This window comes from Erythranthe guttata, chromosome 8 (assembly GCF_056151865.1).
Source record: "Erythranthe guttata isolate IM_541 chromosome 8, IM_541, whole genome shotgun sequence".
NCBI classification, from domain to species: domain Eukaryota; kingdom Viridiplantae; phylum Streptophyta; class Magnoliopsida; order Lamiales; family Phrymaceae; genus Erythranthe; species Erythranthe guttata.
In genome coordinates this window covers 2,564,288-2,591,043 of record NC_142540.1, presented here as the reverse complement: position 1 = coordinate 2,591,043, position 26,756 = coordinate 2,564,288, and the positions used below count along the sequence as shown (strand labels likewise).

General features: G+C 32.6%; 4 protein-coding genes across 4 annotated transcripts; 3 read left to right on the top strand and 1 right to left on the bottom strand.

Annotated features, from left to right (window-relative positions):
- Positions 1 to 11,294: 11,294 nt before the first annotated feature.
- Positions 11,295 to 11,696, bottom strand: RALFL34 (ralf-like 34). The gene has a single exon (XM_012997976.2). The coding sequence runs from the start codon at positions 11,694 to 11,696 to the stop codon at positions 11,295 to 11,297; it is 402 nt and encodes a 133-aa protein (XP_012853430.2).
- Positions 11,697 to 15,431: 3,735 nt separating this feature from the next.
- Positions 15,432 to 16,318, top strand: HEC1 (basic helix-loop-helix (bHLH) DNA-binding superfamily protein). The gene has a single exon (XM_013000011.2). It carries the CDS (start codon positions 15,581 to 15,583, stop codon positions 16,151 to 16,153), a length of 573 nt encoding a protein of 190 aa, XP_012855465.1. The 5' UTR covers positions 15,432 to 15,580; the 3' UTR covers positions 16,154 to 16,318.
- Positions 16,319 to 19,371: 3,053 nt separating this feature from the next.
- On the top strand, positions 19,372 to 23,408 carry LOC105972975 (triacylglycerol lipase OBL1). The gene is made up of 5 exons (XM_012997965.2): positions 19,372 to 20,025; positions 20,856 to 21,049; positions 21,878 to 21,911; positions 22,076 to 22,674; positions 22,965 to 23,408. Exons 1-5 carry the CDS (start codon positions 19,701 to 19,703, stop codon positions 23,256 to 23,258), a joined length of 1,446 nt encoding a protein of 481 aa, XP_012853419.2. The 5' UTR covers positions 19,372 to 19,700; the 3' UTR covers positions 23,259 to 23,408.
- Positions 23,409 to 24,126: 718 nt separating this feature from the next.
- Positions 24,127 to 26,670, top strand: LOC105974840 (triacylglycerol lipase OBL1-like). Its single transcript, XM_088821625.1, has 5 exons — positions 24,127 to 24,497; positions 24,606 to 24,799; positions 24,953 to 24,986; positions 25,051 to 25,694; positions 26,250 to 26,670. Exons 1-5 carry the CDS (start codon positions 24,194 to 24,196, stop codon positions 26,481 to 26,483), a joined length of 1,410 nt encoding a protein of 469 aa, XP_088677751.1. The 5' UTR covers positions 24,127 to 24,193; the 3' UTR covers positions 26,484 to 26,670.
- The last annotated feature ends 86 nt before the right edge of the window (positions 26,671 to 26,756 follow it).

The following is a 26,756-nucleotide window of genomic DNA, read 5'->3' as shown; positions in this document are numbered from 1 at the left end:
CTGCGGATGACCGGTTTGTATCCCCTAGCCCGATGTTATTTACAGGGCCTAGATATTCCGCTGTTGTTTGCATTCGTGGAGCGGTGGCAGCCGGAGACGAACAGCTTCCATATGCCGTGGGGAGAGATGACTATCACTCTCCACGATGTCCAGATGATTCTAGGTGCCAATGTGGAGGGACGGGTGGTCGCGCCTAGGTACGACGATGCCATCGAGCGGACAAACTGCGTGTATTTGCTGTCCGAGGCCTTAAACCTCGAGTTTGAGGAGATTGACGAGTCGTGGAAGCATGGGGGCCCCACATGGAGGATGTTACAGGGACAGTTGTTGATGCCCGACACGCCCATGAGACGCCGAGTTCAGATATACCTGGTGTTTCTACTCGGATCGATTTTATTCCCCGACAAGACATGTGATCGGGTGAAACCGTGGTATATGCACGTGCTCGAGGATTCAGTGCTTGATCAGGTCGGCACGTATTCGTGGGGTTCGGCCTGTTTGGCCAATCTATACAGAGAGTTGGGTATATGCAGCCGAGCACAGTCGAGGGGCTTGGCGGGTTGCACCACCCTTCTTCAGGTAAATTTTAATATATTTGGAACTTATTTTGTTCATTTTAATATATTTTAATAAATTTTAATATCTTTAAATAAAATATTTGCAGTGCTGGATATACGAGTATTTCCCGAGATTCCAGCCGCCGGATGAGAGCGAGCGCTACCGCGAGTTTCAGCCTCGATGCAAGAGGTGGAACGCGCCACCAAAAGCGGGCACGCTCGAGCATATTTCGTATAGTATTACACGAAATGAAAGCATATATTTCGTGTGTTATGACACGAAATAGCTAAAAACGTTGGAAACGAACAAAAAACGTGTATTTTCACCTCAAAATCGAAACCGTTGTCATCCATGTCGATAATACTTGTGCTCTAACTGATATTGGTCGAAAAAATACTAAAATTGATAAATTTTAAGAATAAAAGGTTGAGAGTGTTTGAGAGGGTATTTGGATAAGATTTGGAAAAGAAAAAAAAATGAATTATTTTGCACTGCGAGTGGTAAAAGTCGCACTGATAATAGCAAGCCCCTATGTCAAACATAACTTTTTTTTTTAAATATTATTATTATTAGAGTAAATTACACATGCACCCCTAAGGTATATTAAAATAACTTTAAGGTCCCTCTACTATTGGTAATTACAATCGCCCCTGAAATATTTTTAGAAACCCCAACGAAATAATGCATTACATAAGTTATTCTGCCACGGTTCTAACGGACTATTAGTTTCAGGAAATGATGGAGACATTGTAGAGCTAGCGGGTGACGTGACTCTCCTAATTAACATTTATTAAATTAAATTGTTATGATGATAATAATAAATATTTATTATAATTGTTTTTTAATAATATTCACACTTATTTTGAGAATCATTATAGCATTTTGTTTTAAATTAAAACACACACTCATAATGGCATCGATCATTTCATTTTTTTATTGGGTAAATAACACTTAATGTCGCTGTGTTTTGTTTTTTTGAACATAACCCCATTTTATTTTTACTATTTTGCACATGCATAACTCCCTTGTACTTGAATATAAGTACATAACGTCCTTGTATTTTCAAATTTTCTCTTCGAATGAACATGATTATTTGCCAAGTAAAATACAACAAATGGGCTATGTAATTATATTAAAAGTAAAGGGGGTAATGTGCAAACAATTCAAACCACCAGGGGTAAAGTGTTATATACCCTTTTTATCCATTTTCTTTTCATAAATCTAAATACCAAATCGATCAATTATTGCCCTTTTCACCCATTCAATTGGGATGCATTATTATTTATATTTATTTGTTAATAAATATAAAAGGGAATGTTTTCTTGAACCGTCCAATAATGACACAAATAATAGAGCTATGAACTTCATTATTAGTTACCTAAATTGGTGCAACATGTATTTCTTTAAATGGGTGATTCATTGCATCAACTTGAGTTCTTGAAATTGTGTGTATAAATAGATAATTCTATCTAGTATAATAATAAGTGATACAATATACAGTAACAATAAGTGATACAATATGTATAACGGGGTTTATTCTATGTTACAAGCTGGATAAACTCGTTTTGTACGCATCAACATCAATAGGTGTACATGATTGTGTGTAAATTAAATGTTAAAAATTGTACATATATTTTAGCGAGTGTAGCCATTCACGTGTAGAATATATAGATCATTATATATGTTGCTGTTAATTAATTATTTTTTAATTAAATATTTTTTTAATTTCATGAAAAAATGACATTTTGAAAGGAGTAAAATTAAAAGGATAAATTTAATTTGTGATTATTGCATCATATCATGTCACAATAATTTAACTTGCGACCTCCTTAAATCCAATTTTAATACTCTCCCAATAAAGTATGATAGGCAATGATAAAAATGGTTAAATTAAAGCAACCTCCCTAAGGTAAATAAGAAAATCTCTTCTATTTTTATAAATTACATCCAAACACCTATAGTGTGTAAATTTGTTACATCCACCCCTACAAAAGGATGTTAATGTAAGAAATCTACAAATATCGGGGATTGATGTAATTATGAAAAAGAGAATAGTCCTTTCATGAATAGACCTAATTACCTCAGGAGACGGTTGTAATTTACCCATAAAAATAATCTTCCGGATTAGATCGACATGAAAAATTATTAAATCAACCAAACATCAAATTAAATAATATTGGCTAATCATCTCAACTAAACGAGGTCTAAGATGATGATACGATCAACTGATCACTAACAAATAGAAGACAAATTTTGTCCCCAATACATTTACAAGCACGAATTAACAATTTTAAATTAGGGTTATTGCGGAATAATATATTAAATAATCTATATAAGAAATCAAACAACTTTTACTTATTGAATAATTGCCCACAAAAAGAGTTCGTATCACCCAATTAAAAATTAATTAATTAAATTCATCCACAACTAATCAAATCCTATAATAATAATAAAATATAGAATAAAGAATAGTAACAAGGAGACCAAATCCAGCTTTTCCGCGGGAAGTGAACAACATGGGCATACGTGAAAAACTCATCGTTGTTTTCCTCAATAAATAACTGAAATGATAAATGTCGTTTTAATTTTACTAATGTCGTTTTGACTTCGAAAGTGATTTTGACTATTTTCTATTGTGAATTTGGCAAAGTTCAAAAGACGGAAATTGTAGTCCTTTGAAATAGATTTCTAATCCAACATGAATGACCTGGATTGGATGTCGGGTGACAAAGTTATGCATGAATGAGTTACGTTTTAAATTTTACATAATTCAAAACATCAAAGTTGTGGGCAGTGTTCATTAATTCATGCATAACTTTCTCAACCGACATCCAATCGTGGCGATTCAAATTAGATTAGAATGCTAACTCAAAGAATTACAAATTCCATGTTTTGAATTTTGCCACATTCAAACTCGAAAATGGTCAAGATCACGTTTGAAGTCAAAACGACATTATGAAAACTGAAACGACATTTATCTCCTCCCAATAAATAATTATATATAAATAAAAAAAGATAAGTATTAATTTAATTAATCTTTTAAAATAATCCATTAAATATTAAATTTTGAGCATGTGGGCCCCACGAGATGGGAACTGGGAAAACCTGCCTCCGGGACTCGTCATTTTACGTAAAATTCAGGGCATGAAAAATTGGAACAACTTGTTCATGTTACCTAAAAGTGGGTGATTGAGAAAATAAAAATTAAAAAAATATAAAATTAAATAAAATAATTAAAATTTAAATCAAAAACCGTGGGCCGAAAACCGGATTCAACAGATTTTATTGCATGGATAAGGAATTCATTAATTACCAATATACTCTATGCTTAATAAATTTAATTAATTCGTATATCCCATCCCATAACCCTGGGATAAATAATATAATCATTAATTATATATATACCAGAATAAAATTAATTAAACAAATAAATAAAACATACTGCTTACCTGTAATAAAATAATAAATATATAGTAATGCAGACATGCGTATCTTAATGTAATGAAACCCACATACACAAAGGCCCCCAATTTCGTTTACAAAAAAGGCTGTGATAAGCTCACCCAACTTGCTCATTTATTTAGTAACAGGCGCTTGATGCATGATACCTAAATATAGCTAACATTGAGGCATTATTTTATTATTATTATTATTATTATTATATAAATATATATATTTTATATATACACACAACATTTCTGAATCAAGGGAAGATGTTTAGTTGTCGAGATCATGCGTTGATGTCTTGTGCGATGTCGTTTAATTTGATTAAATCGGATATAAATGTAATTAATATTATGGTTGTTTAGGAGACAATTTGTTGGTAACAATACAAATCACTCATGTGCTATTTTTTTTTTCTTAATGAAATACGATTTTGTCGATGCTGCACCTGGTGAAATACACCAAATAATTATGCATGCAGTACTATTTATATAGATCTATATATGGTGCAAAATCACCAGATGACTCTCAAACGTACGTATTAAGAAAATTGACTCACGACCTTAGTTATTTTAGTCAAAATCATGTTCAAAATTTTGGTTCGTCCGTAATTTTGTCATACGATTTTACTTTTGTTTTATTGATTTCTTTATTGGCTGAATTAAACACTTGCATTTTTTGTGTGCAAAATATATATAGAAATGGACAAATGCATGTAAGCCTCAAACATTATTTTCCATGAATTGAATTGTAGTTGGTGGGATAGCAAAATTATAGGTAGTGTCGGTACAAATTACAATTATCACCTATTTTTGTTGGTGGTGTACGAAATTGCTCACATGTTGGCACGTTCTTTATGTTCTTAATGTAAAATTAAGAAACGTAGGGAATTAATTTTACAATGTAATAACAATTGAAGAGACTAATCATGTGTTTGGTGTGCTAACTAACTAAATGTGAGCTAACTATTCATTAGTACTGATTAATAAAGTGATGTTTTAAATTGTGTGATTAGTCGTAATAAATTTGTTTGTCACGTCAATTAGTGAGCGAGTGTTGTCGTGCGATAACATATATCCTTGTTTTGTGTTGCTCGGAAGTGGTCCAGTTTTAATTGAATTTTGAGATGAATATAATTCGTACTAGAACTAATCCCTTCCGAACATCTGTCCAGTACTACTAGGTGGAATTTGCGTGTGATATTAGCATAACTTTTTATAAAGTTTTTTTTATTTAAATTCATAGACTAATTAATTATATTATAACCATGTGTTGCAGAGTGAAAATAGTTAAGTGTTGTTCTGCAGTGAATTGCATGGTAGTTGGAGCTAAGTGAGTTCGTGTCAATTGACCTAAAATCGAATCTTTTTTACAGCAATCACTAGATCGAGTTTGTCATACGTGGTTAACCTTAGATTTACATATCTCGTATTATTTTAAAGTTATTATATCATTACTATTTTCTCACGATATTCCGTAAGTTTATTTATTGCGATATAGAAAAAAAAAAAAAGAAAAAAAAAAAGGCAGAAAGGTAAAAGTTAGTTAGGGAGCAGTTAATTGATCAACAATTACCAAAGCAGTAGTCACGTGCAGCAAGCCTGCTGCTGTTATGAAAAAAGGCTGATAAGTGATAACTAATTGCTATTACACACTTCCCCATAATGTTTAATTACTTGCACACTGTCAGCAGCTTCAACTTGTTCATATAAAAATAGAAATATCTTCAATTATATAATTTATTTTAATTTTTTTATGCATATAAAATATTTAATGTTTTATTCCAATACAATCAATATGTAAATCTTGAACTTTCAACTGTTTCAGTGACTGTTAAAAAACGAGTGTATTATAAACTCTTTGCTGGTCAGATCACAAATGAAAATGAATAAATTAAATTAATCAGAAAGTTGAAAAAAAAACATTTTAAATTTCATAGTTTTCATTTTAATAAAATATGAATTTTAATTATCATGAAGAATACAACCAACCAAGTTAAGAGATTGTGTAGAACACATGGGCCCAAACATATATATCACAGAGCGATCCCATGGGTCCGTACTTAATATTGTCCGATCGTTTTGAGTTCGATTTGCTCGTTTTTTTAGGGGCACTTAGGTAAAATCGCCCGAACTATTACAATGTAGACACAAATCCATTCGTATTTTTACTCATTGAAATAAACTCATGTTTTTTTTCGTTTCATACCATTTTCGTACTTTTTTTTTTTTTTTTCCTGTCAGGTAAATTAACCGACTACAATATTCATCAACTAAAGCGTAGTCGATTAAAGATTAGCAGCGAAGATTTTGAGGAGCGGATATGCATGAGTTTGTTATGGTGGACCAATGACCAGTGGCTCAAGCAAGTATTTGTTGGCATGGTTTAATTAGGACATTGAACCTATATAAGAAAAACAATTATAAAGTTTTATTTATTTTTCTCTTAACAATTATTTTATTGTATTTTCCAACTTTGCTTGTCTGAGACATTTGAAGAGACCAGTCTGCTAAAAATCATGTTACAACTATGACAATTCAAAGTCCAGTTAGGTATACACTATACTTTTACCCGAGTCCTAAAATTGAGAACTGACAACTGTAGTATGCGAATTTCAATTTCAACGAGAATTGATTCCTTCTGGGCGGTTATCAGGCTCAAATTCATATATTAACGGGCCGTTGAATCACAATAATTTACTTTTCACTGTCAAAACCTGTCGGGTCGGTGGATTGGAGGCCTGTGACGAGATATTTCGTGTTTTAGTCGAGGTATATAGTATACTCTCTTACATTGACCTATACAAGTTAAGAGTAAATGAAAAATTGAAGAATGAGGTGCATGCATTTAAATTAATTACTAAATAATTAGGCACAAATTGGATACCATGAACAAGGGCAAAGAACAACAAAGACCAAGGGTCAAAATCGGAAGCCCCATTTACTAAAAATATAATATAAAATGAATTTTTTTTTTGTTTGATTTATGATGTGATATATAATGGGAAAACATTTGAGCTTAACGGTCCGTCAAATGCGGTCAGAAATGGAATACGGGTCTGTTTCGCAGAATCCGGGTTTGTGATTGTGGGGCCCGTTTTCACTATTCCCATGAATATCGATCAACTAATTTTGAGGGAAAGTAAATATTTGTGTGGAATTAAATTTATGTGTTACATTAAAAACAATGCATGATTTGAAAAATGGGAAAAAAATTAAAAGAAAAAAAGCCCTATCTTAGGTGGACATCTGGATTTTTAAAAAACAAAACAAAATTCGAAAAAAAAATGGACATCTGGATTTTTAGAATTCGGAATGAAAAAATATTATTATTAAAATCGGATTTTTTTTTGGAACGGAGTTGGAAGAATTTGTAACTTTGTTCGAACTCACTCCTATGATATCTCTGTGTAGTGCTAGAAATAAAATAAAAAAAATTCTAAATCCCGTCGATTTGATCCGAAAATTTCTGATTTTGACTTCAGCTTATCGTTTCCAAAAATTTTTTTCTAGAATAGAATTGGATTAATTTTGCTCTTCAAAAAAATAAAAAAATTCCATCTGATCCAAATAAAAAAAATCTCATGATTCAATCGAGTTTGATTTTTCGTTCAACAAGTTGCATTGCATGGGAATAAATTGGTAATAAAATTGAGATTTTTTTTATGAAATATCGTGCAGATGACAAACTCGTGCTTATCTATAGCAAAAATACCATATAATTAAATAAATAAATAAAGTAAAAAATATAAATCAATAGCAAAAATACTTTTCCAAATAAAGAAAAGGTGGCCCGAAGAGGCCATATTTATTTTGGCAATTTATTCCTATTAATAATAATTTATTTAACCACGAATTGATATTTTCCACCCTTCCAAAAATGTAATTGCCTATTCACGGCGTTTTCGTATTCCGTGAGTCTCTTTTGAGATTCTAAAATGGGACCAATTTTTTTTTTTCTTTTTTTTATTAATAAATAGCGCAAATTACCACCACCCCTGAGTTATGGTTAAACTACGGTCGCTCTCCTCAACTATGTATTATCTTACGAAAAGACCCCTGCAAATGTCAATTTAGGGATGTTAATTCGGTTAAAACGGAACTGAAATTTCAGTACGCCAACATTTCACACCGTTTACCGAACTAAATATACAATTTTGTTCGATAAATAACCGAATTTCATAAATTTTGTGTAAAAATATTTAAAAGAAGGGGTGACTGTAATTAAAAAAAAAAAAAGTATTGTTGGCCCAGGCTGGATGGTGGGCTTTTTTTGGTTCTTGGGCCAAACTATATTAGATTGCCACGTGTGTGGTTTTCTCTAAACAGGCTGATAAAAAGTTGAGCCCAACTTGATTTTATTTAACTGAAATTCCTCTGTTTTACTTCATATATTTATATTCTAAATAAAATACCAGATATTCTTTAAATATTTTATAAACTCTTGAATATCTTTTAACATATTATTAAATTTAAAAAAAAAAATTGATAAGAAGTTTATATATTTAATCAAACGCACTTGTACAATCTGTGGCTGGTAGTTGCCATTTGAGCATGTCACTGACACTGGTCAAATTAACAGCGAGAATATGCAATAATACTTTTAATTATATATGATCATTAATGTAATTTGTAATATTGAAAAGTGAGATCAAATTTAATCACTACGTGTCAAAATATTTGGCTTCCTTGATTACAAATTATTTCTCACTTGAAAATTTGGATAGCAATAATTTCATTTTCCTCTGATGTACCGTGTATTAAAACTCTTAATCTTTTTTTTTTTTTAGAACGAAATGATGATTTATATTATGACGTCAAATCAGAGTTTACAAAATGTTGAATCTCAAGAGGTAAAGGATCAACACAAAAATCATCTTGAAAACATAGTCGAGCAATATTATGTGCTACTCGATTCCCATTTCTTCGGACATGGTTGGCAGAAAAAAGCTCAAACGAATTTGCAAGGGCATGAATATTTGTGATAATGTTTCCGTACACTGACCATTCTTCACATCCGTCACAGATTGCTGCAATAACCACGGCGGAGTCTCCTTCTAGAACGATTTTGTTCCATGATCTTCCTTGCGCAAATTCCACCGCTAAGAGTGCTGCTTTTGCTTCAGCCGAGGTGGGGTCCAGAGGTTGATTTATACAAATCGAATTCCAGCCCACACACTCACCCAAATGGGTTCGAGCCACAATTCCTACACCAACACATTTGTCCTTTGAGTTGATAGCCACATCGAAGTTGACCTTAATCACATTCGCAGTCGGCGGAGCCCAATGAACCTTTAGTGTTCTTGTAGAAAGCTGATTCACGAGGACTCGAGCTGTCGGGTGACGCAACTGATCTTCAATTCTTCCAACAAAAGAGATGACCTCCATAACTTCTTTGAACTCACCCTCGAAAACAAAACGATTTCGCGCAAACCAAATAGCCCAACAAATAAGCACGCATTTCTCAAAACCCACAATATCGGTCGACCTTTTCATACTCAACAACCACTCTCTCATATTATTCCCCTTCCACTGATGCACAATCCAGGAAATATGACTAAGAGCCCATACTTGCCTCGAGAAAGAGCAACTGGAAAAACAGTGAAATATATCTTCAACCTCGCACTCACACCGACCACAAAAATTATCAACTGTTATCTTCCTTTTATAAAGATTATCTTTGGTGGGAAGGAGGTTTTTACAAGCTCTCCATGCAAATATTTTAATCTTATTTGGGAGATTAAGCTTCCATATCCATTTCCACGGAGTCGAGGTGCTTTTAATGGAACTGCTCGACGCAGGGTTGGAGATCTCATTTTCCAGTCGAACTGCAAGATGGTAAGCACTACGAACCGAAAAACGGCCATTTTGGTTATAATGCCAAACCTGAATGTCTTTGTTGATTGAACTTCCAAGGGGAATAGCAAGAATATAATTCTGATCATCCTCCATAAATATTTCTCGGATCCTCATTTCGTTCCATTGGTTTGATTCACCCAAAATAAGCTCGCTAACCCTCATATCGGGGGGAAAGTTGGCCTGCGGCGTGATCGGTTTAAAGGTAGATTCCCTAGGCAGCCATCGATGTTTCCAAATCAATATAGACTTCCCATCTCCCACTCTCCAGCGCAACCCCGCCTCCAAAATTTGTTTAGATCCAAATATGCTACACCACGTAAACGAGGGATTTGAACCCAACCTTGCTCTTAAGATATCAGTGTGTGGATAGTATCTCGCGTTTAGTACTTGACCTAGAAGACTATAACTCATAATCAATCAAAAGATAACTCTTAATCAATTAAAAGAAAAATAGTTGATACATAGTTAATGATAAGAGTATTTTAGTCACTTGATAGCAATACTTCGAATACCAAAATCTTGGATCATTCAATAGAAATAATCAAAATGTAGAATCGCGACCCGTTGCTTATACAGAAGCAAGAACATTGGTATGAAGACGCTACAATCAATGCATGCTGCTTCTTCTCGATCTATTTAGCTCGACTCTTTATAATCGGTCCCGTTAGTACTTGGACTAGATTATCATGCCAATTATTGTTTAGACCTCAATCATCATATTTGCATTTCTATAATCCATATTTTCTCTCTTTTTTTTTCTTTTTTTTTTTTTATTAATCTGTGTGCAACAATTCGGATAGACAAATAAATATTATAACAGGGGATGTACATATGAAAAGGATAATGCCCTTTTGTGGAAGAATTAATTAAATATGAGCCATAGTAGCACGTGAACTTTTAGATAGTGCTAAATTATCACCACACCACAAAGATTTGAGTAATACTGGTATGTTGTTTTTTCATTGTAGAAAGTAGAAAATATATATATAAATTAATATAGTAAGGTCAGTCAAATTATATTAATCTAGCGTAATGATATATAGATTTATCGAAACATTATTTAGCATGCTGTATGAATGAGATTATTATATGTACAGTTTAAAATTTCTATTTGACACATTAATTAATCATTTTAGATTACCAGGTGGAAGCATTATTCAGAAACTAATCACAATAGAGATTAAAAATTAAAAAGATTTCTTGCCGACAAAAAAGATTAATTAGCATAATGAAAAACGAATTAACATTACTAATTCTATATATTAGTTATTAACTAAACAATAACACAATTCACAACAACTCCCAGATCTACAAGATCTTCACACAAAACTTGTATAATTAAGCAGAACAACGCATAATTAAAATTAAATCATCCAAGCCAAAGAGAAATTGGCACAAAACTCACACACAGGGAAAGTGAGGCAGAAATTACAATCACCGGCGGCACTGGGTGATGGCGGAGCAGCCGCGAGTGTAGGGATGAGCGGGGCCCCTAGCTCTGTAGCAGTTGTGTGTGTAGTACGACCTGCCGGAGCGCGGCGGGCAGGGTATTCTGTCCGCCGACAGCGCGCCGTACGAAATGTAGTAGTGCATCGCTCTCTTCCATAGCAGCGACCGCCCATGCGACGACGCACCGCCTCCGTCCGCGTCTTCTCCAAGCAGCAGCTCTTCTCCGCCGCTGTAGAACGACATTCCCGTTCCCCACTGATCCATCGCCGCGGCGGCGGCGGCGGAGGAGGAGGAGATCTGGAATGTGGATTCGTCGACTTGAGCTGAGGCGGCGAGAACGGCGGCGAGGAGAATTAGGGGAATGAGCGAGGTTTTGGGGGAATCCATTGGAAAGCGTGTAGAGAGAGAGAGAGAGAGAGAGAGAGAGAGAGGATTGAAGGAGAAGAGAGAAGGGTGTAAATGAATAAAGTTTCCTGTTTTGGGTGTTATCAGTAATTTTGTTTGATAGTGTTTGTTCACTTGTTTGTACGCTGGACACGGTAAAAGTCACATGAAGATAACTTGGTACAAAATTTTAGGGATCTAAACGCAATTACTTATTTCCTATATTACTAATTATTTAATTACTATTAAAAGTAATATTTAATACTGCTCCATTCATTTTGAATTTAGATCGCTTTTAAAAAAATAATTGTTTCATATGATCTATCTTTTAAAATTGCAATTTATTATTTCGTGTGCATTTTCTGTAAAAGTTATGCATAATAAAATTTGTTTAAATTTGGTGAACTTTAAACGACATATAATATGAAGAGGATATAATAGTAATTTTAGGTATTTTAAATTACTAAATAATAGAATGAAAAAAGAAATTATGTTGGGTGACAGCTGTGAAAATAATTAAATGTCTTGCATTTCCTTTTTCTCTGGCCTTTAATTAATGATGGCTGTCTTGATATATGGGTGCAGTACTAATTATAAAGAGGTTGAAAATATCTTGAAAATTAAATAAGATACACATGAAAATTTTATTATAAAGGAGAAATCATTTTCCCCTACTCTATAAATATTTTTTATAGTTAAATAAAACGACTTTAAATTTTGTTAAGTTACGTTATATTCCGTGGTTATCTATGAAACAAACAGCAAAGTACATAAATCGACTAAGGTGGTGTTTGCAAAAGCTTTTTTAAAAGCATAAGTTGGTGATTGTGAGTTAAGCTGATATTAAGTGTTTAATTCTAAAAGTTGAGGGTGTTTGCAAAAAATCTGGAAAAATAACTGAAATAGGAAAAACAGGTACACGGGTGCTTTTAAAATTATAGCTTAAAACAACTTATTTTAAGAGAAGCAAAAACAAAAGTCAGTTTTGCAAACACCTAAAAACAGATTATGTGAGAAAAAAAGCTCACAATCTATTTTTAAAAGCTTTTGCAAACACCACCTAAGTAGCCAACTATTTTATTAACCGACTAATTAATTAGTTATTAGAGAATTAATACATTTCAATTTAATACAAATTAATACTGACTCATATAAGCAAAAAAAAAAAAAATTGAATGCTTTAACAATAATATATAGTACTGGACTACTGGGCATATTTATAAAGCTACGAAGCCCATAATTGTTAATGGGCCCATTTAGGTTGCATAATCAGCCAAATAAGTATGTATGTATATTGGGCTCTGTATATAAGCCCAATTAAACTTCCACCTTCAACTAATTCCATTTATATATCAAGTATACTTATACGATGGTAGAATTACACTTTTTGTCCCTCATGTTTGGCCGAATTCCACTTTTGGACCTTCTTGTTACAGAGTCAACAAAGTTCACCATCAAGGTTTAATTTTAAACACTTTTGGTCCCCGTCGTTACATTTACTTTATCAAGTAAAGGACAACACTATTTTGGGAAGAAAATTAAAATTATAATTTTTTTTAGGCTGAAAAATAATTAAAAGTTTATATTAATAAATTTTGCTAGTAATAACAACCAGGGGCGGTACTTGCAAGGGGCTGGGGGCTGTTGACCCCCCAAGAAAAAAAAAATTTAGGTATTTGATATTATATTTTTTGAATATTACTTTTGGCCCTCCCAAAGTTTTTGTAAATATGTATTTTAATCCATTATTTTTTTTGTTTCTTCTCCACAATCTTATATAAATTATAGATAAATATATCATATTTAATATAAAATATAAAATAAGATGCTTAAAACTTGTATTATTTAAAATAAAATTTATGAATATTACTTATTTTTAAATTTTTTTATCAATGCCTTGAGATCGTGCCCTGAATCCCTGAAATATTAAGTGCAATACATTATTAGAATAATTTGAACTAATTTAGAATTTTATGTGATGATTAAAATATGGTATACTTATTATATATATGATATTTTAATTAAAAAATAGTAATATAAACTTATTTTTTGCAATGTTTTGTGAACCTAAATTTTTTTTCGGGCCGTTGCCTCGAACCCCAAAATTTTAGTTAGCCCCTACATTTTGATCCTGGTTCCACCCCCGATAACAACCACTGTATTAAATTATAGAAGTCATAATTTATTAATATTGTTGCCTTTTCTGTAAAGCGAAAAAAAGTCCAAGGCAGGAAAAGGTTGTAATTTTTTGTGCCTCGTTAAAAACAGCCATAATTTAATTTTATCATCATACAATTCAATTCATATTTAAAGTTGACAGTCCTGAGTGCAAGAAAAATGGAGTGTGTGGTTTCATCATCCATGTGTAAAAAAATCTTGCAGGTGGTAGTTTTCATTTATTATTACATAAGTAAATTCATTGGGATTCACTCCATCTCTCTGCTTCTACTTTTTTCATCGACTCTGTTGTTCTCTAAAGTGTATATATATATATAGCATACTCGCTCTGTTCCATAATAACTGTCTCTTTTTTAAAATATTTTTGTTCCATATTATCTGTCACTTTAAATTTCCAATACTGCATTAAATGTATTTTTTTCCAGTTTCAACCTTATTAATTCAACTATAAGGATTAACCCTCTCTTATCACATCATTAAATAATCAAGGTTATTTTAGTCTTTTTAAAATATTTTACCTAAAATCGAGACACATTTATTAAGCTTCTTAATCCTTGTGCAAAGCCAAAAACGACACTTAGTATTTAAAATATTTAAGTTTTAATAGCATATATCAAAAAAAAAAAAAAAAAAAAGGGAAGTGAATATTGTAGTTTTTATTATCTTATGGCCTTTTCTATATGGATCTCTTTTGTTTCAAGATATCATTGTTTAGTAGTATTACGCAACCATTATTGCACACACACACACAAATATATATATATTGAAAAATAGTTCAACAAAAAATAATAGTACTAATTTAATAAGGTTCTATAATTGGATGCTCCGACATTATTGCTAGCTGTTGCTCTTACAAAGACATGCTTCAATTTTAGCATTCATACATAAACATATTAATCCCATTTGATTAGAATACAAAGTTCCATATTCTGTTTTTTTTTTTAATAATAATAATAATTATTATTACTATTATTATTACTATTATTTATTGTTATATATAGAGTTATTACAGTCCCACTTTATATACCTGATCTAAGTCGTTATCTTTCTGACACATTTCATGTGCATTTCCATACTTTTTATCAAAAAATTCCCAAGTGGCTAAGCAAAAAAGTGATTCCGATCAAATGCTACAAAAAGCCATATCCATTATCACCTTTTTCCTTTTTTTATTTCATTTATTTATTTAATTATTTTCCTTTTCATTTCGAAGGATCATAATAATAACTTTGATCAACATTGCATGCAGATTCATGCACCTACACTACACATCTTTATATCTACATCTCCAAACTCCTACCCAATTAATAATTCAAATTAAATTAAACAAGGAAAAAAATATATAGTGAAGTGAAAAAAATATATGAAATTAATTAATAGACTACAAAAAAATAATAATTTATTTTTCCATATATAAAATAATATATGTTAAAAAATGTCTGTGCCAAAATCAATTATGCATCCACGATTAATTGTGCAGGTGTGACTATCCATGATTGATGTATAAAAAATACAAGGATTAAATAATAATATCTCCAAATTAAAAAAAATATATATTTAATTCTCCATCACTATGAAGAATATCAATTATATAAACCCTTCAAAGCTCACATTTCTCCCCTCACTTCACTCCGACGTCGTTTTCCGCTCATAAACCCTAATTAACCATCTCTAACTATTTATTTTCTTCCCCCAAATTAAAGATAAAAATGGATTATTTCAATCCGATGACGTCATTTCACATGAGCAACAACAGAACGGCGACTGAATTAAACGGGGGTTTTCAAGGAATTAATTTAACTTCCGACCAATCATCGGATTTCGAATATTCCGGCGGAAGTCCGGCCAAATTCCCGCACTTTCCGCAGAACATGGAATTTCCGAGCACGAGTTTGTCGGTATTGCAGAACAGGGGTTCCATGGAAGCGATGAGGGAGACGATTTTCAGGATGGCGATGATGCAGCCGGTCCAGATCGACGACCCGGAGACTTTCGACCGGCCGGCGAGGAAGAACGTCAGAATTTCGAAGGACCCCCAGAGCGTGGCGGCGCGCCGCCGCCGGGAGAGGATCAGCCAGCGGATTAGGGTTCTGCAGAGGATGGTCCCCGGCGGCGCGAAATTGGACACCGCGTCGATGCTGGATGAGGCGGTGCATTACATGAAGTTCTTGAAGAAGCAGGTGCAGTCGTTGGAAGAAGCCGCCAATTCCGGTGGCGGCGGCGGCGGCGGTGGTTCTGTTTCGTTTCCGTTAATGGGATGCTCTATGCAAATGCTTAGCTGAGAATATTCATTTCTATTTTCTTTTTTTTAATTCTAATTTAAATCAATATTCCCAATTTTTTTTTTTTAGTGGGAAAAGTTATTCCTGATTTTTGTACCTTTCTATTTTTAGGTTCCGTTTGTGTAGCTTTTTAATTATATGTGGAAAATTATGATTAAGTTCAGATAACATTATATGAAAATTATTGTCGACCCAATTTTTTATCGGGATACACACACCACCTAATTCACTGTAAAAATAATTAAATAATTAAACAAAAATCACAATTTTAAAATTCAAACTAATTTATAATATGCATATTCTGCTACAATGTCACAATTATTCGCCAGTTCATAACAATTACAGGCAAATCAATAAAAACTACTTGAAAGTTCAAACTTTAGTCTACTGCCAGCATTACAAAAAAAAAAAAAAAAACATTAATTTCGAAATTAAATAATGTTTTAATAAAATATTATTAATATAGTTGGTCAGCCGACTTTTGATGATGTTGGAAACCATCAACCGACAAATTATAGCTGGTCTGTTTGAAATTTTCGACCCAAACCAATGAACTGGTTAAAATTTTATTATACGCTTGAAAAATGGATCGATAATGATTCGGAGTTATCGGGTAAAAACCAACCCAGTCCAATTCTAACCATTTCGCACTTGATAAATTATTGTTCATATAATGATATAACACAATTAAGACTATTAAAAAGTAATCAAAAGTCAAAAAGTAGTAATAATTGAACCATTTTGAGCTTAACTTAAGATGGGCCTCAAATTATATTTTATATGTAAAAGAAAATAATATTTAGAAGCTGTCCTTTTGTTGAAAAGAAGAAGCCCAAAATTACATAATGTTGTTATCCTTTTTCATAACACAGTGGCCCATTTAAACCTATGGCCCGACCCATATAAAAAAAAATCTTCTTCAGTCTCTTTTTTCAATTGATAGATTGGTTCGGTGGGCCCGGGGCCTGGTCCCTAATTAAGATTTTAAAAACATTGATGCATAAAATTAAGGCTAAATCCGACTTCCCCTATTTATTTTTTGTTTTTTAATAATTATTTAAACTGAGAAGAGTGTCTTTTTTTTTTTTTTCTTTTTTAATTTTCATACTTAGATTCAACGCTGTTAATGTCAAATGTCTGAAAACTATCGGCGAGGGTGACATTGAGATAATTTTCCGAGTGCAGAGAAAAACCGATGCAATCAAGAGTAAAATATGGTAAAGTAATATCGAACTAAAGTAATGGAGTGAAAGTGGAATTTAACTTAAAATTAATTAATATTCCGCCAAAATTTGAAGAGAGCACGAATCACCGACCGTGGCATCTAGGATGAGATCATACAGTCAACAGTGCACTGCACATGCTTTTGTTTTCACCATAAAGAAATAAAAATTATATATATATATATATATATATATATATATATATATATATATATATATATATATATATATATATATATATATATATATATATATATATATATATATATATATATATATATATATATATATATATATATATATATATATATATATATTTATGTAACATATTAATCATAATTAAAAATAATGATAGGAGGAAACAAGATTTAGACATTATTATTACATGTAAGAGTTGTGACCATACCCACTAGTATTATTAGGATGGTTCTGTATATGCTACACTAAATGAAATACATCGGATGATTTTGGACCATTGATCTACACATAATAATACATACAATTGTGTGTATATGTATTTAGTGGACAATAATTTGTATAGATCTATTACATAAAACGAAATCATCCAACGTTTTCCAGCAGATATAACATCTCATAAACCTTATTAATAAGTGTCGTACAATTTTTGTACACATTATAATAGTGAAGTTACATTATATTGATGAAATTAGCATTTTTCTAATTTGAAAGTTTTATTTAAGATTAAAATAATAATGTGACCTTAGTTGCTCCCAATCATTCTATTTAAGTAAGAAATAATCTTCTTATATATTAATTAAAATTTTGGTAAAATAAATTGTACAATTATTTTTTAGAAATTAGGATAAGTACACGTGTGTGTGTGTGTGTCCCATGCAGTAAACCCAAAAAACATTAGCTTATAATTAATTAAATATTTGCCAGAAAAATGTGAACTCAAAAGTTACGTACCGTCCTATGTGTTCACCCTTTTATTAGCTGCTTCTTTTACTTTATTAAACAAATTGTGTACTTAAATTAATTAAACACTTTTAAGTCGTTCTTAGTTGGCAACTTGGCATGTAAATTAAAAGTCATATAATCAACCAGAGAAAAGTCTAAAGAAATTGTAAAAAGATTCCAATATGCTTTATTCTTTGGTCAATGGTCATCGTTCAATTCAACTACCTAATAACTTATCCCACTTATTTAATTAATTATTACGGAATAATCTGATTTCATATTTTTCCATACACGTGCATATAATATATTGAATATGGATCTTTTATTTCAATTTGATGTCTCATCTTATTTTCAATTAATTGATAATTACGAAAAAGAAATTCCTAAAAAAATTACTCCATGTAAATAAATATGAGCAAAAGGAGAAAATAAATTACGGTTCAAATTCTACTCACCACCTAACTTTTCATAAATAAAAGTTTTTTTTTTTAAACAAAATTAAAATGTGATGGAGATATATCATAATTCATACGGATAAGCACATGGAAGCCGTGGAAATTAATTAACAAATTAGAATCAAGGACAAACTAATTAGTGGGGCTATTAATTAATTAATTAATTAATGACACCATTAATTAATTAATTAATTATGGGGACAGATTAAAATCAAGGACAGAGAAGTCGAATCTTAAATGTAGGCCTTTTGTAATAAGAATACATGTATATTTTCTTCTGTTTCCGCTTTCCATAAATTAATTAATTAGATTAATCACACCATTAGACAAAAGTTTAGACTGATATTCAAGATTAGCTAGCTCCACTCACCACTGCCAAGCACGAGGAAACTACACTATCTTCTCCAATACTTAGGTTTATTACAATCAACACCCCTACGTCTACTTTAATTACTATAAACCCCCACATATTCTTAATATTAGCAAAAAAACCTTACAATTCAATTTTTTTAAGCAAACCACCCCCTAAAAACTCAAACATTTATGAGGTTTGGTGCTTGAAAAAAGCATCACATGGTAATTTTTACTAATATTAATAACAAAATTGTACGTACCAATTAAACCATAAAGTAAAGTAAATTTCTATTTAGCCCCAAAAACGTAACCCTGAAAAGTCATTATATAATATCTATATCTATATCTATATTTATGTATAAAATTAAAACGTTTTCCATGAACGGAGCAAACAGTAACTCCAATTAATGATTCCAGTGAAGAGTCACAAGTAGCTTCAAAATATCCCATCTATATATACTTCTTTCCAAAACCCTAATTTTTCATCATCAATTTAACAAAATAAAAAAAAAAAAATAATAATTTTTTTTTTATGCATTTTACCTAAGAAGAAGAAGAAAAAAAAAAAGAAAATCATTTTTAATATAATTAAATATGGCTTCGTCGTCGTCGTCGTCGACCTGCAACAAGTCTTTCTGCGACGACTACTTGCTACTGAAACCGGAAGAAGCGAGTTTCTCGGAGCTGGTGAAGATGCTTTTCTCCAGCGATGTGGGAAAGAGGAAGTTCGTCGACTGCCCGGAAGGGAGTCGCGAGCCGTTTGGCCGGAGATGGATTATGTTTGTTTCTGTTCTCGTCCAGAAGTTCTTGTCGGCCACGGCGAAGCCTATGGCCGCCGTTGGTTCTGCCTTCGAACATTGGCTCAATTTGCTGTCGGAGAATGGTGGTTTCTTTCGCCTCATCCTTAAATCCATCAAAGGTATAATCTCTCTCTCTCTCTCTCTCTCTCTCTCTCTCTCTTCAGATTACCCTAATTGTTCTATTATTTTTTACTTGATAATTAGGTTACTTGATAACTAGGAGCCCCTGATTTATTTTGGAAATATGTACATTATTTATGTATATTAATTATATATTTTTGTTACTTATAATAATTATTTCAATTATTGAGTCAGATGACTGATATAAATTGGATGAACTAAATAACTAATTATATAGCAAAAAGAAAAATGGAATTAGAGTGTGCTAATTAAATTAGTACAAACAATTAATCCAAAATTAGTGGATCTATCTTTGCTTGTGTCCAAGATTAGAAAAATAAATTAGCTTGGGTAATTAGTTCTAGGAAAAACTTAAAAACTTCTTGTACTCGTGTGGAGAATGATTATGGATGTTAATTACTAATTAATCAAGGCTTTGCATGCTTAATTTTGTTCTTAATTCATAATGATTATGGAGTGACCACCTCACGTGTTGCTTCACATGTTGTCATGCATTCACCAACTGCATTAATTATCTAGACTAATGTTTCTTACTAAATATGTATACATATAAGCGAGTATAATTGGTTACCATAAATATGTATACTACTTGAGGCCAATAGCTAGATGCCAACTGGCAGATCCTCCTACACACTACTTTAATTAACTGCTACTTGTCTAGACTCCACCTATATATATCTACATGCTTGATGATTTAAATATTTTTTATGGGATATTAAATATTACTTAATTTACTAATTAATTAGTTACTAAGTATATTACTGGGTTGAAAGTTTGAGGTAGACTAAACAAGTAGTACCACGTGCAGGGGAAGTTGTACATCGAGACACTGCATCGGCTGATTTTTTATCGTTTATCGGAAACATTGACAAACGAATGGATTTAGACCCGAAAATAAGCCGTGAAGATGGAAGATACTATGCTGCACTTTCTGTAATGGCTTCTAAGCTCTCTTATGAGAACCACAATCATATCAAGTCTACCGTCGAGGACAACTGGAAGGTTCGTTCGCGATTTCATCAATATAATCCCGTTTTGAATTTTCCGTCGCAATTAATTAATAATATAATATTTTTATCCATGCATATATATTATCAGTTAATTTGATATAACTACTCAAGTTTACTCTTAATGGTCATACATTGTTTTACGGTAATTAGAAAAGTAAGGGTAATTAGTGTTAATTATGTGATTACTGATTTTATATTAGTTTGTACTTTTCATGGGTTCCACTTTTAAAGACTTTTGTTTTTTTTTTTTTTTTTTTTTTTTCTGGTCACGAGTTTGACAATTGGAACACAAAAACCCAAAGAAAGGGCAAAAAAAGAAGAAAAATACATGATTGGTGGGCTTGACGAACAGCATAACGTGATTATTGCATATTTAATTCTTATTATTTGCGGGGCCCACAAAATGAAATGATGAAAGTTAAAGAAATAATACAGCCCATTAGCCCAAGACAATAGACATGTGGATAAGAAGGATTGATATAATAATAATAATAATAATAATAATAATAATAATAATAATAATAATAATAATAATAATAATAATTATTATTATTATTATTATTATTATTATTATTATTATTATTATTATTATTATTATTATTATTATTATTATTATTATTCTTATTTTTTTTTAATAAATATATATCTAATGTTGCATTAATGATTAATGTTCTGTTTTTGGACTTCAATCAAGCCTTTGAAATAATTTTCATTGCATGAATTCTTGTTTGACATTATTGAGTTATAAATTAAAATAATTTATATTGAACTAATGTTACAATTTATTTATTTATTTATTTTTTGTTTAATGTACATGCAGATGGATTACGTTGGCTCCTACGATTACTGGAATGGTGAGAATTAAAATTAATCCTCCATCGTTTCATCCTATTTTCTCCTGTTATTATATTATATATTATGATCAACGAATTAATTAACTAATTATTTAATTAATTATATTAATTAACTAATTAATTTATTTAATTTTTAATTAATTCTAACACATTTTTGTGAGCAGACTATCAACAGAAAACAACAACACAGGCATTTTTACTGGAGGACCAAAACGACGTCGTAGTAGTGGCGTTCCGAGGAACCGAGAGCTTCGACGCCGACGCATGGTCCTCCGACTTCGACATCTCCTGGTACGACATCCCCGGCGCCGGAAAAATGCACGGCGGCTTCCTCAAAGCCCTCGGCCTCCAGAAGAGCAAAGGCTGGCCGGAGGAGCAGGACTCGGGCAAGCCGGAGACCGCCTACTACTCCATCAGGAAGCTCCTCAAGGACCGCCTCGACAAGAACAGCAAGGCCAAGTTCATCGTCACCGGCCACAGCCTCGGCGGCGCGCTGGCGGTTCTCTTTCCGGCGATACTTGCGCTGCACGGCGAAACGTCGCTGCTCGACAGGTGCGAAGGGATCTACACGTTCGGCCAGCCGAGAGTCGGGGATCACAACTTCGTGGAATTCATGAAAGAAACTATAGAGAAACACCACATTAAATATTACAGAGTTGTTTACAGCTTCGACCTCGTGCCGAGGCTGCCGTACGACGATTCCACTCTCATGTTCAAGCATTTCGGCACGTGCATCTATTACAACAGCTTCTATAAAGGACAGGTAAATTTTAACTTTTTTTAATTAATTATAATTACTCTAAATGAGAGTTTATTAATTTAAAATGCAGGAAGTATATTACATTATATATAAATGGAGTATTATATATATATATATATATATATATATATATATATATATATATATATATATATATATATATATATATATATATATATATATATATCATCATCATCAGTGTCGAGTCCAGGAATTTGGTACATGGTGGGCTTAAAATTATAGAGATCCGACTGTATACATTTATAGAGATTTAACTGTATATTGCACAATAGGTTATGGAAGAAGAGCCGGACAAGAACTACTTCTCCTTAATATGGCTGATACCGAAAATGGCGAACGCTTGTTGGGAGTTGATTAGAAGCTTCACCATTTCGTACACGCGGGGTCCGGATTTCCGAGAAGGTGGCCTCCTTCGAGTGTTCCGTTTTATCGGTCTTTTAGCTGCGGGGGTCCCAGCGCATTGCCCCCAAGATTACGTAAACGCCACTAGGTTAGGATCGGCCGACGTGTTTCAACCACTGTTGGTTCCTACCTCAAATGGCAATAAAGTCGTCAAGACACAATGATTTTTATATGTATGTCTGCGTGTGTGTGTGTCTGATTGTGTGTAAGCATGTATGTTTGTGTGTTCATGTGTCGTACCTTATGTGGCTTTGGTATCAAAATTCTTTCGTGTACTAAAATTGAATAATTGATCGTTTACTCACTAGTCGAAATTTTATGGCTACTAGTTATGAAATTGTCCATCAATTATATATAGAATGTCCCGAGCAAATGAGTGAGCCGAGTGATATATACGTATATGGTAAACAATTTATAAGACAAAAATGGAAAGATGTTATTAAACAAACGTGAATTCAATAAAACAAGACACGATCGACGACGCGACATGTTCAATTCGTTGTCGGGAATTAAAGCAAATATAAAGGCTTTCTCCATCAAGGGGCATTCTGAGAATTTCCTACCTCAAACATGTGTTTCATGCATGTAATGAAAAAAGACAAGAAAATAGAATGTCTGAGTTAAAGGACTAAGCAATTCCAATATTTCATTACCTTTCTTATCATATACTTTAATTGTTATTCCCTGTCAATTAATATATATATATATATATATATATATATATATATATATTTTCCATTATTTGCATCATAGTTAGATTCTTTCATACAACTCTGTAAATGACTGTACTTAATAATAGCTAATTTTCAACACTACTTCTAATTAGGACTAAACCCTAAATAACTTCTCTACTTAATTGGTACTGATTAAAACATGCCTAGCTAGTTAACTAAGTCGATAAATATATGTACGTTCGTTTGTAAATAAGTCTTGTTTGTGTTCGATCTCTTTCTTGTGTCGCAGGTAAATAAGATTCTTGCTAGAATTAATGTCTATATATATGTGTGCATTTGTAGTCGAGTCGATCATCGCAACATAATCCAATAAATATATATCTTCTTGCACTATTCGATTAATCTATACATACATTATACACACAATGGATCCAAATGCACACACCACCGATAAATACCTTCTGCTGAAAACTCGAGAAGCCGGTTTGATAGACATGTTTCTCGTTCTATTTTCTGGTGATTTAAAGAACAAGGGTTTTATCGAACACAACAATGTAAAGGAAGCAATCTTCAGGCGCAGAGCGGCTTTTTCTTCCTCCATGTTTCTACAAAAGGCGTTGCAAAAACACGAGAAGTGTTTGTCCATGATCGGTTCGGGATTCGAGACGTGCCTCAACGTTTTCGGAAATAGAAGTAATTTGGCCACGTTCTTGAAAAACTTATTTAAAGGTAATAACTAACTAATAATATATTAATTAGTCTTTCAATTTTTATATATTAATTTTTGTAAAATGATTAATTATTTAATTTTAAGCTCCCTTTTTTGTTTTTCTTAAGGAAATGTGGTGGTTCCGGATAGAACGACAGCTAGTTTCGTGTCGATAGTCGGGCATTTAGACAATAGGGTGGAGTTGGACAAGAACATCAAACCGGGAACTACCAAATATTTTGCGAATCTTTCTGCTATGGCGTCGAAACTAGCGTACGAGAACAAAGAGTTTATCCTACATGTAGTCGAGAAAATATGGAAGGTATTATCATTAATTAATTAATTAGCTAATTGATTTTTTTTTATCTACTTATTGTGAGATGATGCTTATATTTTTTTTTTTAATAAATAATTTTCAACTATGATTAATTCATAAAGAATTACAAATTCTTACCAAAATTTGTCAAATATGCAGATGGAATTGCTGGGAGCATATAGCTTCTGGGATGGTAATAATTAAATAATTAAATTAAATTTCATCATCTTTAAATACTAAAATACTAATTTTGGCAGAGAGATACAAGGGAGAGACAACTCAAGCTTTCATACTCCTCGACAAAAACACCGACACGATCATCGTCGCCTTCCGAGGCACGGAGCCCTTCACCGCCGGCGATTGGTGCACCGACTTAGACATATCGTGGCACAAACTATATCCAGATGGCACCACCGAAGGCGGCGGAAGGGTCCACAGTGGTTTCATGAACGCCCTCGGCCTCCAACTCGACCGAACTTGGCCGGAAAACACCACCAACACCGGCGACAAACACCACCACCACGCCTACAACACCATAACCGAAACCCTAAAATGCCATTTCAAGAGCACTAGTAACAACTACCGGCCGCCGAAACAATTCATACTCACCGGTCATAGCCTAGGTGGCGCCCTCGCGGCACTCTTCCCCGCGGTTCTTGCGGTGTACGACGAGTCTGAAATGCTAGGAAGGCTGGATGCAGTGTACACGTTCGGACAACCTAGGGTTGGAGATGCGAAATTCGGGAGGTTTATGAAAGAGAAATTCGAACAATATAGCGTAAAATACCGTCGATTCGTTTATAGTCACGATATCGTGCCTAGAGTGCCTTTCGACGACTCGGCATTGATGTTCAAGCACTTCGGGCCATGCATCTACATCAATACTCTTTATGAAGCCAAAGTAAGTAACCAAAAAATATATAATAATTATAAATACGGGTTTATTGCATTTACTATCCATGTCTTTTATCTAATTGCTAAACCAACCCCTTAGAGCAATCTCCAAGAAATGTGCTATATGCTAAATTATAACAAATTTTACAACTATTGACATGAAAATAGAGCTCGAGCAGCTGTTTTATATTATACAACACTTGGTATATTATAAATTCCAATATTCTTCAAATTTAAAATACCAATGTTGTGAAATGCCAAATTTTTTTTAATAATAATTATGTATAAAAAAAGCATATTGTAATGACTAGTGTGTCAAAAGTGATGTGTTAAAATATAAACGACCACTGCTGGAGCGAGTCGGAAAAATGTGGTATGCTAAAACACTGTTAATTTATTGTGTATAATTTGATAAATAGTGGCAAGTTTTAGAATAGCTGCTGGAGTTGCTCTTACGGTGCATTTTTAGGACACGAACGAGATGATGTTTTTGTGTGCGTGTATATATATATATATATATATATATATATATATATATATATATATATATATTGATTTGTAGGTTCTTGAAGAAGAACCATGGAAGAATTATTTTGAATGTGGGGAATTTGTGAACAAGAGAGTGGATGCAATGTGGGAGGTGGTGAGAGGGATTGTGCTTCCTCATATGTTCGGACCCGAGTACAAGGAGGGTTTACTGTTGCTAATGTTTCGAATGTGCGGTTTGGTGTTCCCCGGTTTACCGGCTCATGGTCCGCAAGACTACATCAATGCAACTCGACTCGCAACTTATTGATATTTGCAATACATGTATATGTAAATAATAAATTTCATTTGCGTTAATTATTGAAAATTAAAGAATAAAAAAGTAAATTTTATTTTTCGCACTTTTCGCTCTCGAGATTAGCTTTGCATGAGGTTGAAAAAATTAACCATTTAATTTGTTATTTTGACATTTACCTTATTAAGTTTTAAATATTCAATTGAGGGTGCATTGTGACTGATTTACTACGTCGCACTGAAACGGAAAGGGCGATATGGGGAAACGACATGTTTCAAAAATGGGTAT

What these genes read in the sequence shown, in the direction of transcription:
- HEC1 (XM_013000011.2), top strand. Translation starts at nt 15,581, where the DNA reads ATGGATTATTTCAATCCGATGACGTCATTTCACATGAGCAACAACAGA.
- RALFL34 (XM_012997976.2), bottom strand. Translation starts at nt 11,696, where the DNA reads ATGGATTCCCCCAAAACCTCGCTCATTCCCCTAATTCTCCTCGCCGCC.
- LOC105972975 (XM_012997965.2), top strand. Translation starts at nt 19,701, where the DNA reads ATGGCTTCGTCGTCGTCGTCGTCGACCTGCAACAAGTCTTTCTGCGAC. An exon ending in CCGTCGAGGACAACTGGAAG is followed by an intron (nt 21,050 to 21,877) that starts GTTCGTTCGCGA and finishes ATGTACATGCAG; the next exon opens with ATGGATTACGTTGGCTCCTA. An exon ending in ACAGCTTCTATAAAGGACAG is followed by an intron (nt 22,675 to 22,964) that starts GTAAATTTTAAC and finishes ATTGCACAATAG; the next exon opens with GTTATGGAAGAAGAGCCGGA.
- LOC105974840 (XM_088821625.1), top strand. Translation starts at nt 24,194, where the DNA reads ATGGATCCAAATGCACACACCACCGATAAATACCTTCTGCTGAAAACT. An exon ending in CTTGAAAAACTTATTTAAAG is followed by an intron (nt 24,498 to 24,605) that starts GTAATAACTAAC and finishes GTTTTTCTTAAG; the next exon opens with GAAATGTGGTGGTTCCGGAT. An exon ending in AGCATATAGCTTCTGGGATG is followed by an intron (nt 24,987 to 25,050) that starts GTAATAATTAAA and finishes TAATTTTGGCAG; the next exon opens with AGAGATACAAGGGAGAGACA.